This window comes from Pongo abelii, chromosome 17 (genome assembly GCF_028885655.2).
Source record: "Pongo abelii isolate AG06213 chromosome 17, NHGRI_mPonAbe1-v2.0_pri, whole genome shotgun sequence".
In the NCBI taxonomy this organism is placed as follows: domain Eukaryota; kingdom Metazoa; phylum Chordata; class Mammalia; order Primates; family Hominidae; genus Pongo; species Pongo abelii.
In genome coordinates, this window is record NC_072002.2 from 78,132,750 (window position 1) to 78,151,561 (window position 18,812).

Sequence of the window (18,812 nt, forward strand, 5' to 3'; positions counted from 1 at the left end):
ACACACACACACACACACACACATATATTCACAGAGAAGGTGCCATTTGGCCTGGGCTTGAAGGATATGTAAGAGTTTGTTCAAAAAAAGAAAAAACAAAAAAGAAAGAGATCTTGTGCTCTCTCTCTCTCTATACATATGTGTGTGTGTGTGTGTGTATTTTACTTTGATATTGCTGGGATTCTTCTCACTACAGTCTGGACTGAATCATTTCACATAAGTAAACTTTTCAGATGACTGAAGCCTAAACTTTTAAAAAATTTTAACCATTTGGAATGGAGATATTTCTGCAACTTACTACTCACTTTCCCTGAACTCTTTGACTCTTCCTACAGAAAATAACTCTGTCTTGATGACTCAGTGGCATCATTAGGAATCACTAAGATTGTCCTGTGCTACGATCCAGCGAGAACTCCAGGAGCCGTAGAGATCTTTGTGACTGCCTGCCCCACACAGAAGAGCCTCAGAGACTCCTGAGCTGGTTTTAAGAGCATTTTTGTCTTCTTCCTTGCTGTCAGACTCTAAAATAATTCTTTGAATAATTTACAGGCCTCCATTACCTCCTCTGTCAGGTCAATTCTAATTTAATATATTCGCTGTTTCTATTGGCTGGGGTGGGGGAGAGCAGAAATCACAACCAATTTTGTGAGAAAATGGACTTTTAAAAAAGCAAATGGTATGGAATATTATTCAGCCTTAAAAAGGAATGAAATTCTGACGCATGCCATGACATGGGTGAACTCTGAAAATATGTTAGATAAAAGAAGCTAGACACAAAAGGACAAATATTGTCTGATTCCACTTATGGGAAGAATCAAATTCTTCCCCGAAGAGTCAAATTTATAGAGACAGAAAACAGAATAGTGGCTACCCAGGACTGGGGAGAAAAAGAAACAGGGAGTTATAGTTTAATGGGTAGAGTTTCCATTTGGAATGATGAACAAGTTCTGGAAACAGACGTCAGTAATGGCTTACGTAACAATGGTTTATGTAACAAAGTAAATGTGCTGAAAGCCCCTGAACTATACATTTAAAATTGGTGGAAAAGGTAAATTTTATGTATATCTTAACTCATACACACACCACATACATACATACATATGCATATTTATACAGATATATTTTTACATGAACTGGTTGAGAAGGGTGGCTGAACTCTTATGAGCAATGGGTATGAACTTTAGCATATGAACTTCATGACATCCCTCTGCAGAGAAGGGCTGAAATGACTTCCTAGTTCCTAGTTGTGATTCACACCGTCATCAAGAAACAATGATGCTAATGTATTTTGCAATCATAAAGAAGGTGCTAATGTATTTTGCAATCATAAAGATCTTTTACTCACAAATTACAATACTGGCGACAAACAGACACTCCGAGCTTCTTGGAGAACATTATGAATAATCCCAAAGAGAACTGAGCTCCAGAAGGGGCGGGGCTTTGTCCTTTTCACACGGGAAACCAGTGCGCCTGTCCACGGCACAGAATCCAAATCTACTCTTCCCTTCTCCTGAGATCAAACTCTAGAACTAAGAGGTCACATGTAAAGCTGTTAAAAGAACAAAAATACTGATTATCTGAATTCATTAGGATCTTAAGGATATGTAAAAACTACATAAAGCAATCTTTTAAATATTACAATGTTGGGTTATGGCTTATAAATGAAATATTTTAGGTGATATTGGACGAATATTTTTAAAGCAGCCTGGTCTATAAAAGAGAGGAGGCCAGGTAATTCCAGCACTTTGGGAGGGAGGCCGAGGCAGGTGGATCATCTGAGGTCAGGAGTTCGAGACCAGCCTGGCCAACATGACGAAACCCAGTCTCTACTAAAAAAAATACAAAAAATTAGCCGGCGTGGTGGCAGGCGCCTGTAATCCCAGCTACTCGGGAGGCTGAGGCAGGAGAATCGCTTGAACCCGGGAGGCAGAGGTTGCAGTGAGCCGGGACTGCACCACTGCACTCCAGCCTGGGCAGCAAGAGCAAAACTCCTTCTCAAAAAAAAAAAAAAAAAAAAGACAGAGAGAGAGAGAGAAAGAGAGAGAGGAAATAGTTGGTGGCTTGTTCAGTTCAACTAACACAGAGCCTGGGGTTTGGGGAGCCTGGTGGTGAACTCTGTCTTGCTTAATGAAAGGTCACTATTGTCCCTCTGCCCGAATAATAATTTCCCTTCCTTTTTGGCTTCCTTATGAAATACCACGAAGCTCTACTCTAAAAAGTCATAACATGTTGTGCCCAGGGAAGATGCTGAATTGAAATTTTTTAATATGTGCTTTATTAAACAAACCACTTAAAACATTATTTTTGTTCTTCTGAAGAGTGACTTATTCTGCACATGAATTCAGAGTGAGTTAAATATTCAACCTATATGTGTTTCATAACACAAGAGATATATAAATAAATGAGAAAGTAGAGGGTGAAAAAGAGGTTTAGTAAGGATGCAGTAAGAGTTTCCTATCTTGTCAGAATTTCGTGTTTAAGTTTCTTTTAAGAAAGTAGTTTCCTGGCCCATGCTGAAACTCCCTTAGCCCTGCAAATAACACAAGGGCATCCTGTTCAAATGTTATTATGGAAACACTGTGCTGTTCTGGGCCAAATGTATCCAAATTAAACTGAAGGGGATGGAAATAACTCTCCCTTGATACGCCCTGGTTGCTGAAGGTGGGTTTGTTTTTAAATAGAATAAAATTTACAGCTGAATATAAAAACAGATACATCCTCGTCTTGTAAACCTGAGTGACATGTCATTCCACCTCTGGACTCTAGAAGAAAAAAACACTAAGGTCATGCCTAAAATAAAAAGAGTGAAGGGAAAAGGATCATACCAGAGGTAAAACCGCAGACTTTCCCCACCTTTTTATTAAGGTATTAGGCAGGTTACAATTTGACAGTGAGATCATTTCTCTGGAACCAGGAAGGCACTGTGGGTTTGTTTTTCCAATGCACACTGACCCCTGTGAGAGCTTCTGAATCAGGTGTCTGGTCTTGGTAGGAACCAGTGATTAGTACTTATTTTTCAAAGGCTATTTAAACAGACTCTAGGAGTCAAAAGGGAGACAGTTATTTTTTAACTACGAGAGAACTTAAAATTCCATGTTGTAGGAAAGATTTCACCTTCTAGTTATTAAAATAAAGATGACTAACTGGCTTCCTAAAGAACCCAAAAGGTCACATGCATAAAGTTGTTCTTTTGTAATATGTTTCTGTTTAAATTTTTGTTTTAAAAATTTAAGTTCCAGAGGACATGAACATCACTTGGATTGCCTAAATAAAGGATGCTGGTTTTGCCTCTTACCAGGCAAAGTCACTTGACTTTGCAGAACCTCTGTTTCCGCATCTATAAATCCACTTCCTGCCCTCAGGGAGAGGTTATTGAGGTTAAATAATCTCCTATCCCTAAAAGTGTTAAATCCAGGGTCTGGCACATATTGGGGTTCAATAAATATTCATTTCCTTCCTTCCTCCTGACTTTCAGTGACTGAGGCCAATGACCAATGTTGTGATAAATGGAAATGGGGAAATGAGAAGGATGAGTAGGTAAGGAAAAGATTGCTCTAAACATTTTAGCTAAAAATAGTAAAAGTCTCTTTAAGTTTCTAGTGTTCATGGTAACTCATTTTAAACTGATACAAGGGCTATATTATACTAATACATTTATTATTTTTAAGGTACAACACTGTTTTCAACTATTAATGAAGAAAAACCCATTAAACTTCCTCTGTGTAAACTGTAGTACTGCTAGAAAAATCTCAAAGACCAAGGAAGAAGTTAATATTGTCCCATCAGCACCCTTACATTGCATTGCCCTGTTTTCATTACTTTGTGGCCCTTATGTTATACTGTTAATTTTTAAGTTGTTTACTTTTTTGACTTCCTCACAATGTGGGATTCTCAAGAGATAGGAGAGTTCTTACCTGTCATGTTTTCCATTATAGCTCCAGCCCCTAGAACAATGATTGGCTCAGAGTAGGCTCTTTATAATAAACAAATATTTATAAATATTTGTCGATTGAATGAACTTGCAGTAACATGCCCTTTACCACCGTGGAAACCCTACTGATGAAGGCTCCACCATTTTTAACATTCAAAAAACATGTACCAATTATTTTTGGCCACCTAAAAAGAGGAGCCCAATTTTATTTTTTTAATTTTATTTAGTTACTAAAGGAGATAGTGTCTCAGTCAATGCTCTATGAGCAAATTTAAAGACTCTGAAGGACTTTTTCATATTTATTAGTGTTTGTTCTTTTTATTTTTTTGTTTCACATCCTTTTTAAATTTTTTAAACTTTTATTTTAAGTTCAGGGGCACATGTACAGGTTTGTCACATAGGTAAACTTGTTGGGTTTTGTTATACAGATTATTTCATCCACCCACGTATCAAGCCTAGCACCCATTAGTTATTTTTCCTGATGGTCCAATGCGGCATTTTCTTGGGAAAAGAAAAAGAAAGATGGAAGAGCAACATTTACAGGACTACACCTACGGGCACTTCTGATTAAAACTAATTACAACCTTTGAAAATAATAAATAAGGACTCTGAGGAATTCAAAGAAATAAAGGCAGCAAACAGCATGCTAACATAACACCATTGCTAGTCAGGTGTCAACAAGCAAAAACAATCACACATGTTCATCTAATTCCAATTGGCCCCTGTTGAAAGGGGCTGTTTTACAGAGCCTTCAAGTGTTAGAGACCTCGCACGTCGATCCTACTACTGTCCCTTCAGCTCATGTCCAAGCCCGCCTGGCTCACAAGCACATCCTCACAAGGTCTTGAGCTGATGGTAGGCACCAAATGGAAGCAGCTAGATCCCCCTCTGCTGCAAGCATGAGAAATGCTGCAAAGGCTGAATCGAAGAAGGGAAAGTAACTAGAAACAAAAGACTGCATTCCAATTTCCCTGAACATTTTTGAGACAGAAAGCAGTAGAGTATACTAGTTTTCAAAATGCAATATATTTCAGTCTCTACTAAGCAATCTTGTGTCCTTATGAACACATATCCAGAGAAGCAGCACAGGATAAAGAAATATCTACTGGATTCCCAACCCAGGGAATGAATATCAGCTCTTCCTTTGCTTATTGGCCCGTACACACCTTTGTTGGCCAAACTTTCTTCTTTACATGGGCATAAACAAATAACTAACAGTGTGTGTGGGGAGGAAAGTAGGGAGAAGTTGGAATACAATACCTGCCTTGCTTAGGGTTGTTGTGAAGATCAAATGGGCCAACAGATATGGAATTTTTTTTTTGGAAACTTTAAAATCCTACATAAAGGCAAGAAACCACTGTCATTTTTTTCACCTGGAAAAAAATTCTACGAAAACTGCCTTTAATAATTGAATTCTTTCCTCAAATATACTTTTATTAACTGATAGTTAATAAAGATTTATTACATGGTGAATTCCAACAAAAATAGTTTTTAACCAGACAATATTTTTTTAAAGTGAAATAAGAAAAAATATATATTCATATAAGGTCAGATGAGATGAATCATGCCTGTAATCCCAGTACTTTGGGAGACTGAGGCAGGAGGACTGCTTGAAGCCAGGAGTTTGTGACCAGCCTGGGCAAAAAAGTGAGATCCTGTCTCAACAAAAGATAAGACAAACATTATCTAGGTGTGGTGGCATGCACCTGTAGTCCCAGCTACTCAGGAGACTGAGGTGGGAGGATCACTTGAGCCAGGGAGTTCGAGGCAGCAGTGAGCCGATATGGTGCCACTGCACTCCAGCCTGGGCAACAGAGCAAGACCTCATCTCCAAAAACAAACAAATAAACAAACAAACAAACAGAAAAAAGCATTTGTATATAACCAGAACAATGACCACATTCTTTCAAATTATACAGAAAGACCAGCAAAGCTGAGGAAGAACTGAGCCATGTTCTAAAGCATTCAGTCAATCATTACCTCTTCCAAAAAATCTCTCCACTCTAATCCTAATCATTGTGCAAAGCTAGCAATTTCTTGCTGTTCCCACTACCATTCCTCTAGGTCAGGCACTTGATCTCTTGCCCGTTTGCTGAAAGAGCCTCCTATCTGGTCACTGATTTCTCCCTCGTCTCATTAACAGTCTGGAGTGGAGTCAGGGTGACATATCTGAAACAAACTCTTTCAGGGTGGGCCACCTCTAGCATCATCTTTCTGATCCACCCACTTGCACTCTCCACTCCAGCCAGGCTGAACTCCTCAGCTCCTGCAGTCCACCATGTGGCCGCTTGCCTCTGGCCTTTGTACCCGAAGTTCTGCCTGGGGCCACACTTGGTTCCTCCCACCCACTTCACTACATTGATTCCTGCTCATCCTTCAGGCTTCAGTCCCCTTCCTGGGAAGACTTCCTTGACTCCAATAAATGCCCCCACTATTGCTGCATCTCTTCTCATAGCTTTAAACATGCTCTCCTGCAGGTGCTGTTGAATGGTCTTCACTCCCCCAGACCAAGCTTGTCCAACCCATGGCGGGCGGATGACTTTGAATACAGCCCAACACAAATTTGTAAACTTTCTTAAAATATTACGAGTTTTTTTGTGCTTTTTTTTTTTTTTTTAGTTCATCAGCTATCATTCATGTTAGTGTATTTTACGTGTGGCCCAAGACAATTCTTCTTCTTCCAATGTGGCCCAGGGAAGCCAAAAGATTGGACACCCCTGCCCTAGACTATCAGCCATGCCCCTCTTGCTCTCACTTCCCACTTCCCCAGGGCCTGGCTCCATTTTTTTTTTAAAGTATGGTATAAATGAATAACTGATCTCTTGTTCTGTCTGCTTTAATCATGTGACTGAGTGCAAAAAAACAATTACCCACATAAAAACACAGAGATGCAAGTGGATCCTTCGCCATAACAATGAGCCCACTCTTTATCAATATCCTGTAATGCCAAACAGGTAGAGAGGTTTTAAAGAAGAGTCAAGTATCCCAACTCATATTAAATTTCCCCATATTCTCCATATTTTAAAAGCACTGGTTTAGTCATGGGTCATGCCCTTCAAGTATTCCGTACAAAAGGTATTTTCAAATTCCAATGACATGTACTTTCATCGGTTAATTTTTAATTAAGCCAAATATTAAATGTTCACATTAACCAGACAAAGCATTTTTAGCTACTGATTTGCAGTGACAGCTTGTGTTATTCTCACACACAGGCCAAGCATGAAATAGAAAACTAATAACCCCTTAACTGTATTCTCAAAGTATCATTTAAGGGAAAGAAAACTACATTCAAAGGAAACTTGTGCAATGGCTGTCATTTTTTTCCCTGAGCCACAAGCTGTTACAAAGCAGGAGAGCTCATTTTCTCACAGATACGGACAAGCTCAAGAATCCCACTGTCACTGGATGTATTCATTAAGAAGGAATCTGGCAGCAGCACAGGGGACAGATACTTTGGAGAACAGGCCAATTATCTGGGTGTCCTTTATAATTTGAAGTTTCTGAATTCACTCATAGATAAGCCGCTTGAAGAGGGCCTGGCAATGGGAACATAATGCGCAGATGGCCACCAAAGAAACAAGAGGGAGGAAGGGAGGCTGGAAGAGAGAAGAGAATTTGCTTGTGGTTTCATTCATGGGGACAAATCTACAAGCTGACACGTTCATCTTTTTTAAAAGCCCCTGGAGAAGTATGGTCAAGCTTCACTACAAATAAACACATCAAAATCTTTCTCAAACAGATGACAACTGATGAGCAACAATGCTTTGAGTTTGCTTCATGCCAACGGATGAGGGTTCTCAAAATACAAATTCCATCAGTTGTTAAAACCACAGATAGGCTGTGATGCTGGCTTGAACCAGAATAGAGAACTTAGCCAAAAGCTGCCAGGCCAACCGTTTTATGTAAGACATCCCAGGTGGTCTTCTTGTTGAGCAGTGTCTTTAGAAATGAAATCTTAGGTTCTGTCGCCTCTGGGAATGCTGCACTGTACTGACTTCCACCTTCAATTGGCTGCTTATTTTTATAGGAGAAGAATGAGGAGATCATTTATCCTTGTGACTTTTGTGCTGCAGTTCTTTTTATATTTGAGCTATAACACTGATCAGAGTTAAAATCCACCTTGCTCCCACTGTGAGAACCTTGGGCCAGCCCTGCTTTCTATAATGATAGGGTGATGAATAATCTCAGCCTTCAAAACCTTTTCAGTCTGGGTTAGGCTTGAGATGTGAAACAAAAGGAATGAGAGCAACTAGGCATATGTACATAGACTGTGTGTCTACAACCTTTGTATAAACAGATAGAATGTGACAACCAGCAGGCTGGTATCTATATTAGCATTAAGGACCAATAAATGTCAAATGTTTAATATAGAGCAAAATCTAGATTTCTCTTTAGGAATAAATGATATACTTTTTCAATTCAATGAAAAGGATGAAATCAAAACACTTAATAGGTATTTTTCTTCTTTCATTTCTATTACATATTAATGAACCTCTAGGATGGGACATTTCAGACACACACACACACACACACAAACACACACTATAATAAAAGAAGTGGGAGAAAATTAGCTGCTTAGGATGAATTGCTCAGAATGCCTCTAACATAATCATTTTATTCATTCATTCAATAAACAATCATTGTGTGTGCCTATTACCTACTATGCCTGGTGCCAGGTTGAATTTAATAGAAGAAATATTTTATTAATAAGGAAGTCTCAATGAGAAAGGACACCTTGATTTTGTAAGACCTAGAGTCACACATAGAGGATACTATTAGGATATTTGGAACAATACTAATTTGAATCAAGTTGAAGTACTCATTAAGTTGGCAAACTGGTAGTGGGAAGCCAAGTTTTGAACAGCAAAGCTGCAAGTTAACTACCTTAACCCAATCCATGCAAGTCTACAGATTACCTTTGGGAAATGTGGTGTGCAAATAGCAGTCGCAAACGAAGACAGCATCAGCAGTAGCAGTTAGGACCACTTAGGGCAATGAAAGAAGGCAAAAGAGAAACCTACGTGATTCGAGGGGAAAGACATATTATGGTTCAACCTCAATTTTTCTCTTGAGATCCAGATTCTTATGTCTAAGGCTTATTGGGCATTTCCACTTGGATATCCTACTGGAATGTCCAAAATGAAATTCATCACGTGTACACCACAAAGCAGTAACTGTTGTTATCTCTCCTTTCCCTCTGGAAGACAGTATCATTTTTTGAGGCAGCCAGGATGGCACTTGAGTCCTGATTCTTTCCCTCCCTCATTCCTCACATTCGACCTGCTGTCAGTCCTTTGATTCTACATGTGCAGTGTGCCCACATCTGTCCTGTCCTTTCTGTTCCAGGTGCTTCAGACCTCACACCTGGTCTCCCCCGTCCAGCCTCAGTCACTGTCAACCTTCCTCCAGTGCACACATCCTGCCTTGTCTGAGAACCTTTGCAACATCCTTTCAACATCCCTGGTACAGTTAAACACAGCCATCCTTCAGTAACCTCAGGGGATTGGCTCTAGGAACCCCCAGTGGATACCAAAATCTGAAGATGCTCAAGTCCCTCATATTAAATGAGTAGTACTTGCATATGCACATCCTCCTATATACTTTATTTTATTTATTTATTTGTTTATTTATTTATTTATTTTTTTGAGACAGAGTCTCGCTCTGTCCCCTAGGCTGGAGTGCAATGACACGATCTCGGCTCACTGCAACCTCTGCCTCCCGGGTTCAAGCAATTCTCCTGCCTCAGCCTCCCGAGTAGCTGGGATTACAGGCGCCCACCACCACACCTGGCTAATTTTTCTATTTTTAGTAGAGACAGGGTTTCACCATGTTGGCCAGGCTGGACTTGAACTCCTGACTTCAAGTGATCCACCCACCTTAGGCTCCCAAAGTGCTGGGATTACAGGCCTAAGCCACTGTGCCTGCCCTACCCCATATATTTTTGATCCAAAGTTGGTTGAATCCATGGATGTGGAATCCAAAGATAGGGAGGGCTGTCTATACAAGTTTCACAACTTAGTATGCAGTGGTAAGTTCTCAAAACTATGGACTTATCTCAGGAGAGTTCTCCATGCCCCAGTCAAATCAGACTCTCCACAATTCCCCAAACACACCTCACGCATTCATGCCTGCTTTGACGCCTCCAGTTTCCACTACCCGAGAGACCCTCTCCCCGTATCGCCTGCCTGTTCTCTAAAACTTGTCTCAACATTATCTCTGGCATGAAACTCTTCAGATACCACTGTAGCTGGGTTGGGCCTCTCTGTCTGCTACACATTGTCCAGGATTACAGTGATTTGTATCCTTGTCTTGGTCCCCTACTGATTGGTAAGTTCCTTGAAGGCAAAAGTTATCTTAGACATTTTTTCGCTTAACTAAAACACCTAGCATAGAGCTTTGCATGGAGTAGGGCCTCAATAAATGTTTTTTCAATGAAAAAAGTTAGTGTGCATGTTTTCCTAAATAACCAGATTCTAAAAACCCTCTCCATGATCATCCTTACCCTGGTTCCTGGGAACCCAGGGTTAAGTTCTGTGGACAATTGCTCATTTCCCTCAATTAGGACTTCTTCAAATCATTTTCTTCTTATACTATCACTTTAATGTTTAGTAAGTGGCTTTGTCTCCCTGTTCTTATAATTGTGTTATAAAATACCTCAAAACCTCTCTGTGTCTCTTCAGTGTGTGTATGTGTGTGTGTTTTTAAAGATGCTGGCAGGAATCCATAAAGGAAATGGCTAGGAGATAGCCCTGAAATTTTATATCCGGAAATGCCAATGCTGCCATCCTTTATGGACTCGCTTTTTTTTCCAAGAAGATAAATCAATATTTAAAGCTGATGATATAATTTGTACTTAACTTTATTCCTATTTTAATTGTAAATCAGATATCAATATATCTGAGATATAGCATTGAACTAAGAAGACTAAGTATGTGTCTCATGTTCTTTTAGAAAATTCTAATGCAGCTGAGAGGAATATTTGGCTGCAATTCAATTTCAGAGTTAATATAGAGATATAGCATTCATCATGTTGTAAAGCAGAAAAAAATATCATCCTGGTTATCTGCTAAGGACTGGAAAAAGTCAAGAAAAGACAGCCTGCAACACTGATCCTTTGTTTGGTGCTTCAAGTATTAAAATTGGTAAACTCACCATACTCTGTTGCAGCTTAACTGTCTTTTCAACAGTTAAAAATAAGGAAATATAGTAACTGGATCTGTCACAAGAAAAGATGTATTGGTCTCAATGGAAAAAACCTCCCCTGAAAAATTAAAGCTTCACTTGACACAGTGGGTTCTCGGGTTGTTTTTGGGAGACATGATAAAGAGCAGAGCGGAGTCAGTCATAAGTTTCTGACTCATTACATGGAAGCCCCAGAGAGCTGATTATTAACTAAAAATGGAATACGGTTCTATCCCTGAAGTTGTGAAGGCAAAACAAGAAGCAAAATGGAAACACAAATTTCCCCATTGACGCACGTGGCCCAAACGCGATGCTCAAGGGCAGGTGTCTTCCACAGTTAACCTGCTCATGGAATGTGGTTGATCGCCCAAGAAAATCACCCAAGTCACTCTCAGTATATTGCTACAAATGGCCATACCAGTATGTCAGGGAGATTCCCTTTCTCACATGTTTAAAAGGGCGTTTGGGGAAGTAGTCCTTACCCTAAGCTATTTTAGTTTAGTTAGTCAAACATTTATTGAAGTCTCACGTATAACCCCACTATAATCTTGCACTAGAGGAATCAAAGCAAGTACAAATTTTGCCAGCAGATACTATCTTTTCTCTGTACAGGTTAAAGTTTATAATCTCTAGAGGAAAAGGATAGTATCTGGTCACAGAATTTTGACCTGCCCAGCTGCCTGCAGCAAGTTTGGGGCGAGGGTTATCCTCTCACTTTGATTAGACTCCCCACTTCTACTCCCTTTTGCTAGTATCTAAGCGCATTACGGTTTTCTTCAGGTAAATCCTACCCTTCACTAATTGGAAGTCAACAAGGAGTTACACCTAAGAGGTCCCTCTCCGGTGGAATGATAAGGCAGGTAGGGGATGGTCACAGGGGTGGTGGCACCTATGAGAAAGTCCCATGGCTTGGAAGAGAGAGGAATAATCATCCAATCCTTATTCACACTGAAGGACAGATGGGTGTATCTTTTGTCTGGCAAATGGAGGGCAGAGAAATAGCGCTATAGCATATATAAAATTGGGCATATATCAGAACAACAAGTGACGATCTATAAAAATATGTTTTTAAGTGAAAACAGCTTTGTTGGCATTTTGAAAGTTTTACAGTCTCCATTTAAATGAACAGACCACAAGCCCAAAAAAGTCCGAAGGCAAACGCCAGTGTTACAATGGACTGTGAATTTCTGTAACTAGCATCGTAGAAGTGTCTTGATAAATAGAACAGTAATATAACCTCAAACCAAAACAAAACAGAAGCTTTTTTTCCCCTCCTCAAAGGAAGAGCCCCTGCTCTGATTCAAAACCTACTTGTATTTTTTGGCATACAAGAGTTATTTAAGAAAGATAGTTCTTCAAATTACCCTGTTCCAGTCAGTCTAATCGGAGCCTTGATTGTCTTTTACTTAAAAAGAATTAATGAAATGCTTTAGAAATTGTAGACTGGTGTTTAAGTCTTCTTAGTATGCATAAATAGTGCTTAGTGGGTTAATATTTAACAAGGGAACTCCCCCTGCCTTTCAGTTCTCTTAAGCATATGTCTACGTTATACAGTGTTTTTTAAAGTATCTACATTTTGGCCCTGTTTAAATTAGGCCTAATGCACACATGAACAGCCACATGGTCAGAAATAACGTTCTTAGACCAAGACTGAAGTACATGCAAAATAACTTATAGTTATTTGCTTTTTCCCTCTAAGTCTCTGAGTCTAGGATCATGCTTATCAGGCTGTACGATAACTACGAGTTTATTAAGACGCCTGCAACACTAGCCTGTGAGTTTATCCAGGGCAGAAGCAAAGCTTTCCTTCCCGTGCCTCCAACCTAACCCAAGGCAGGACTCATGTAAGACTGGCAATCACATCTGTGGAATAACTGTCAGTCCTTGGATGATTTTCATCATTAATCCTGCTTAGACATCAAACATTAAGGTTGCTTAAGCCAAACCAAGAGGCATGAAAGAGAAAATTCACAGTGGAGTAAATTCACTGAGTGGTCTCCTACATGTAGTTGACAGAAAGGATGACCAGATTGAGAAGTTACTGTTATACCTGAATAAGGTGATATTACATTACCTTAAAAAGGTTGAACAGAACCTTTGAATCTCAAATACAATATATCTCTGGGGGAAAAAGAAAACTTTCTACTTGTACACTACAAAGACAGTGTTGTTTTCTAGCACAAATGCACTTCTGCTGAGATACTGCTTTGCTAAACTACTGCTAAGACACAATGAGTGACCTTAGAAAAGGGTGCAGAGGTATGTTGGGTGGGAAGAACCACTGTTAACATGCAGCACCCACACACTCGCTCATGAGTGGGCGTATCATCCCTCCAAATAGTGCAATAGGACTGGGAACAGAGATAAGAAAAAACAACAAGAATTCTGCTTGCCTTTTTTTTATTTTTTAATTTATGGCTTTCTGTTACCTGGTATGCTGTGTGGCCTGATGACATTTAAGTAATCTGAAATGTACCAGTTCAATCAAAGATTGCTAAAAAGCGCAATCCATTCTCATTAGAAAGTACAGCTGAAAGTAACAGAATGCGCAAAAGAAAGCCATGTTTTCAATGGACATTAAATAGCAACAAAACAGAAAAGAGAACTCAGTTAACCATAAAATTTTATGAAGGTCCAGAAACAATCACACCACAGCACATGACTGAAAACTCTATGAGAAATAGTGTGTTTTTTTCTACTAAATAAATTATTGAAAGGGGTCATGTGATTCTTGCAGGCAGAAAGATGCACTTTCCCAAGGAAAGTTCATCATGAAATATATTATTTAAGACTAGATCATCTTCAAGCTATTTTTAATCCTATCATTTTGCTGCCAAGATTGGCCATAAGCAGCCAATCCTCAGACACTAGAAAAATGATGCTCTTTCATGTAATTAGTACACGGGCATGAGAATGGTATTGCTTTCCAATTAATCAAATGTTTTGCTGGATGTGGACTGCCTTGAGAAAGGAAAAACTGCTTGCTGACTAATGAAAAGGCAGCTGAACTCTACCGGGTGTGGAGAAGTTCCTGTCTTCCTAAACCACCAACACCAAAAAACCAAAAAATAAGTCGGATTACCATCTTGTCAATAGAATAAAGCCAATCTCCTACAATCTCTTGTCTGAATCATGTCATTCTTCTAGTGGTTCATATCTCACTCTCTCCTAAGACACGAAGCTGAATGTCATCACAGTTCCCAGTTTAGAGGGTCACTCTCCATCACCTGCCCAAAACTCAATCCCTTGCCTGCAAGAGTCCCTTTGTCTTAAAGAAGCTGCAGGTCACTAAAGTCATTTACAGAAGTTAAACTGTGTTATGAGGGGATAAAATAATAACTAACAGAGCTATTAAAAGAGCTAATTCTCTTGCCTTTAATTGAAGAAAAAAAGCTATCTTACTTTTTAAGTAAGATAGCTTACTATCTTACTTACTGTATAACTACTATGAAAAATATTCATGAGAAGACTGGGCTTATAGTTAATCTACCTGCTTGCTATCTCTCCTTCATCCCAATTTATGTCTTCCTAAAGTCAGATCACAATAGTGGACACCTGGGAAATACTCAGTATTCCAAGTAATACTATAGATCTTTAAGGCCACTGGAAGGGGACAATGCAGAATCCATCCCAGGTAGCAACTCTTCCTAAAAGATGCCACCAGGAACCAAGGATGGTAGCCAGCATCGCTAACTTTAATGTGCACACAAACCACATATTCTGACTCAGTAGCTCTGGGGTGGGAGCTGAGCTTTTGCATCTCTACAAAGCTCCAGGGGATGCATGTGCTACTGTCTATAAGCCACACTGAGCAGCAAGGTATCCACATTTTCTAGAATTGCTGCTCTCTCACTGCTTCCTCTGTCCTGCCTCTCCCTGGATGCCACACAATGCCTTATTCAGACCTAGGAATAAAGCCACACTCCACTCTACAGCCAATTACTTCTTTAGTCTTTATTTAATTTGTAGTCTTCCGGGACAATCTATCAGAGGCTGATCATTCCAAGGATGTGATTTCTCCATGTTATGGAACACAAAAGTCAAACAGATTTCCTCAGCCTCACAAGGTTCTAATTTTCTAGGAGCAGCAGCGAAGAAAAAGAAATGACTTGCAGTCTAAAGCCTGGAGTATTCAGTGTAGTATTCAGGAGATGGGCTAATCCACTGAGCCCTGGGGACAGTGCAGATTATTGTCACATGCCAAGAAAATATGCTAGCTCTCTTCTGAAGCTTTACCATTAAGACTACCTTACACTATAAAATACAACATATTATTAGAGATGTAACCCCAATTGGTGTAAATTTGAAGAAAATCTGTCTGTATGCCGAATGCCTAAAATGACTTTTAGATTAATAAAGCACATTTGAAATGATAGGCAAATCATTCATCATTCTTAAACACTACCCCTTTTAATCCAAAGTGTCCTATGAGTGCATTTCCTGGTATATATATATATTTTTTTCTCTAAATTCCTTTGTTTTCCTATATAGTCACCATCTATGCATTGTTCTGAAAGCTATTACATATTTTACCATCAACCATCTTCTACATGATTTATTTTAACTAGAAGCAGTTTTGTCAAAAAATTTTTATCATGTTCTATGGTATGTCATTGTGGTTTGGCATCACAAAATGTAGCCTCTACATTTATCAACCTCAGATACCTGTTGACCACAAAGATAGGTCTACTATGAAAACTCTGTTTTACAAAAAGAAAAAAGTGAGCCTTTACTTAAAAAGAAACTTCAGTTACATGAGAGAGTAACACACTGAAATTCAGCAACAAATATCAAGGTTGTATCTTAATTTCTGTCATAAACATGTGTCTCTGTTTCCCACATTTTTATTAACTTATTTGATAGACAGATACCAGTTACCACCTTGGAAAATTTGTAAATGTGAATTTTTCATAAAAATGGGAAATAGTAAAACTATTAAATCAGTTTACTTTGGTTTAAAAGGATCCTTTGGAATCTGGAAGTCCCAACCCCTTTGGTTATAGTGATTAAAAATCAAACCACCTACTTAACCAAATATTTAACAAAAATATTCTTTTCACCCTTTAGCAAATTCTTCCAGAATTACTAAAGATCTGATAATGTGAGATCTCAACAAACAAACAATTCGAGCAGAGGATTTAAATTTTAGAAATTTAAATTGGGGTATTTTAGTTAATCTTACTTTTAAACACCAAACAGTGGCATCAATATTTTGTCAACTTTGGTCAAATAAGATCAGATGTTCACATCAATCATCCACTTTTCTTGGCCTTTTCTCTGTTTGGCCTCTTAATATGAGCACACTTTGTAAAATGTAATAAAAACATGTAGTGTGCTTCTTGACATCTAATCCACTTGCAGTCATTTCTAGGCTTTTTGCTCCTGTTAGGTCCTATAAAATAATGACATTAGTCATTCTCCCAAGAGGCTATAAAAGGAAGCACTGAATTGCATTCTGTTTTTCAAAGATAACTCTTCAGATTAAAACAAAAAGTGTAAAAAAAAAAAACAAAACTTCAGACAAGAATTACTTTTTCATAAATTCATCATTTTAGATATGAGATATAGATCTCCATTACAATCCTTGATTCTTAGGAACTGCATCCCCCCCCCAACACACAAAGAATCTCAGAAAAGTACAATTGTATGGTATAATGATGAAAGCTCTATCTAGCACAGTACGAGAAAAAGATCATCTCACAAATGTTCTTCAAAGCCACAGGTATCAATCACTTCAACTAAAGTAAGGGTATGAGAATCCACAGCTAAGAATCAATTCTTCTACACTTTACATAGATACCTAGATGCAAATTTTTTTCAGGCGACCACAAAATTAGGTCGATTCTGGGTGGTGAAAAACAAAGATTCTAACATTCTAGCAAATTGGTAAACCATACACAAATTATAGAATACAAAGAATGCAGCCGATGCAAATTCTGTCACTGACAAGGTAGCAAAGCCATAGCCTAATACTCCTCAGGACACCTCATCACGCCCACTGGGAACATGGCACACACTGGAGATTCCAGTCCAAGGACTTTGGAATGTCAACTTAGCTCTTTACAAACACAACTAAGTTTTCCAGGGAAAAAGACTTACATTGGTTTTCCTCTTTTGGAAAATTTTACCGAGTGATGATGATGCCCTTGGTCTTCTGTGGAGTCTATTCTAATCGGGTTGTTCTCAAATTTTAGTGTACAGTGGGCTTGTTTCAGGGGAGCTTGTTTGGGATGCCGACTGTCAAGACCCACCTGGTATCTGGTTCATAAGCAGTCCCTGAAACCTCCCTCCGGTTCCAACAAGCTGCTCAAGCCAGGAAACGGTGGTCCTGGGGACTCCTGGACCTTCAGCTTGAGAAACACTGAAGGAGTACCATTTACCACCACATCCTACTGGATTACAAACGCTAGATCATTGGATCTCCACGACTAGCAAGCAAGTTAAAGACTTTTAGATGGCAGGCGTTATCGGTCAGGTTGGGAGGGAACGCTTTGTCCAGAGGAAGAGGTAGGGACGCCGGGAAGCAACAACCCTGATTTTATTTCGCCGGCTCCACAGCCTCCCATTGCCCCAGGAGCCCACCCGCACTCCAACCCCCGCATCTCGGACCTGTGGCCTCAGCCCAGACTCACATCACCAAGTGCACCTACCCAGCCTCCGTTATCCTGGATCCAGGTGTGCAGGTGCCGGTTCAGGTACTCAGTCATCCACAGGGCGATGTTGTCCACCAGGGGCGACATCTCCCGGTTGACGCTCTCCACACACATGACCCCACCGAACTCAAAGAAGGCCACAATCCTCCCCCAGTTCACCCCGTCCCTGAAGAGCTCCTCCACCACCGTGGCAAAGCGTCCCCGCGCGGTGAAGGGCGTCAGGTGCAGCTGGCTGGACATCTCGGCGAAGTCGCGGCGGTAGCGGCGGGAGAAGTCGTCGCCGGCCTGGCGGAGGGTCAGGTGGACCACAGGTGGCACCGGGCTGAGCGCAGGCCCCACGGCGGCGCCAGGGGCAGCCGGGGTCGGCAGCGGCGAGGTCCTGGCGACCGGGTCCCGGGATGCGGCTGGATGAGGCGTGTGCCCGGGCTGGGAGGAGAAGATGCCGGGTGCGGTGGCGGCCCCCGGGGGCGCGGCGCCCACATCTCCCGCATCCCACTCGTAGCCCCTCTGCGACAACTTATAATGGATGTACTTCATCACTATCTCCCGGTTATCGTACCCTGTTGTCCCAGCGTGCGCCATCCTTCCCAGAGGAAAAGCAGCGGGCGCCAACGGCACCTCTCGCCCCAGCTCCCACCCCACGGCCCCCAAAGAAAGAAGAGGAGTTATAATCCAGCTATTTTATTGGATGTGCTTTGCATTCTTGGACGAGGGGGTGTCTGCAGTCACGCGGAACACTTGATTCTGGTGTTTCCCCCTTGGCATGAGCAGGAAATTTTTATTCCAATTCCTTTTGGATCTTTATTTCATGAGGCACGTTATTATTAGTAAGTATTGTTAATATCAGTCTACTTCCTCCGTGATGCTGAAAGGTTAAAGAAAAAACAAACTAGTAAGTAAAAAATCAGGTGCGTTTCCCTGTATACACTGAGTGAAAGCAGGGCATACACACTACAAGTAACACGGCTAAAAAGAATGTATTAAGCTGCCTGGAAATTAAATTTACTCGAATGCACTTTAAGTAAAAAATCTCAAATGTTTCCATT

At 40.2% G+C, this 18,812-nt stretch overlaps 1 protein-coding gene and 1 long non-coding RNA gene across 2 annotated transcripts in view; one reads left to right on the forward strand and one right to left on the reverse strand.

Annotated features, from left to right (window-relative positions):
* The window catches only part of BCL2 (BCL2 apoptosis regulator), a 199,103-nt gene that overhangs the window by 179,338 nt on the left and 953 nt on the right, over window positions 1–18,812 (reverse strand). Inside the window, exon 2 of the mRNA XM_024236058.3 lies at window positions 17,764–18,631. Coding sequence (XP_024091826.1) covers window positions 17,764–18,348 — 585 coding nt within the window. The 5' untranslated portion in view covers window positions 18,349–18,631. The remainder of the gene's footprint in view (window positions 1–17,763; window positions 18,632–18,812) is intronic.
* On the forward strand, window positions 989–4,491 carry LOC129051614 (uncharacterized). The gene is made up of 3 exons (XR_008515985.2): window positions 989–1,048; window positions 3,476–3,537; window positions 4,360–4,491. It is a non-coding gene; the product is annotated as an uncharacterized LOC129051614 (long non-coding RNA).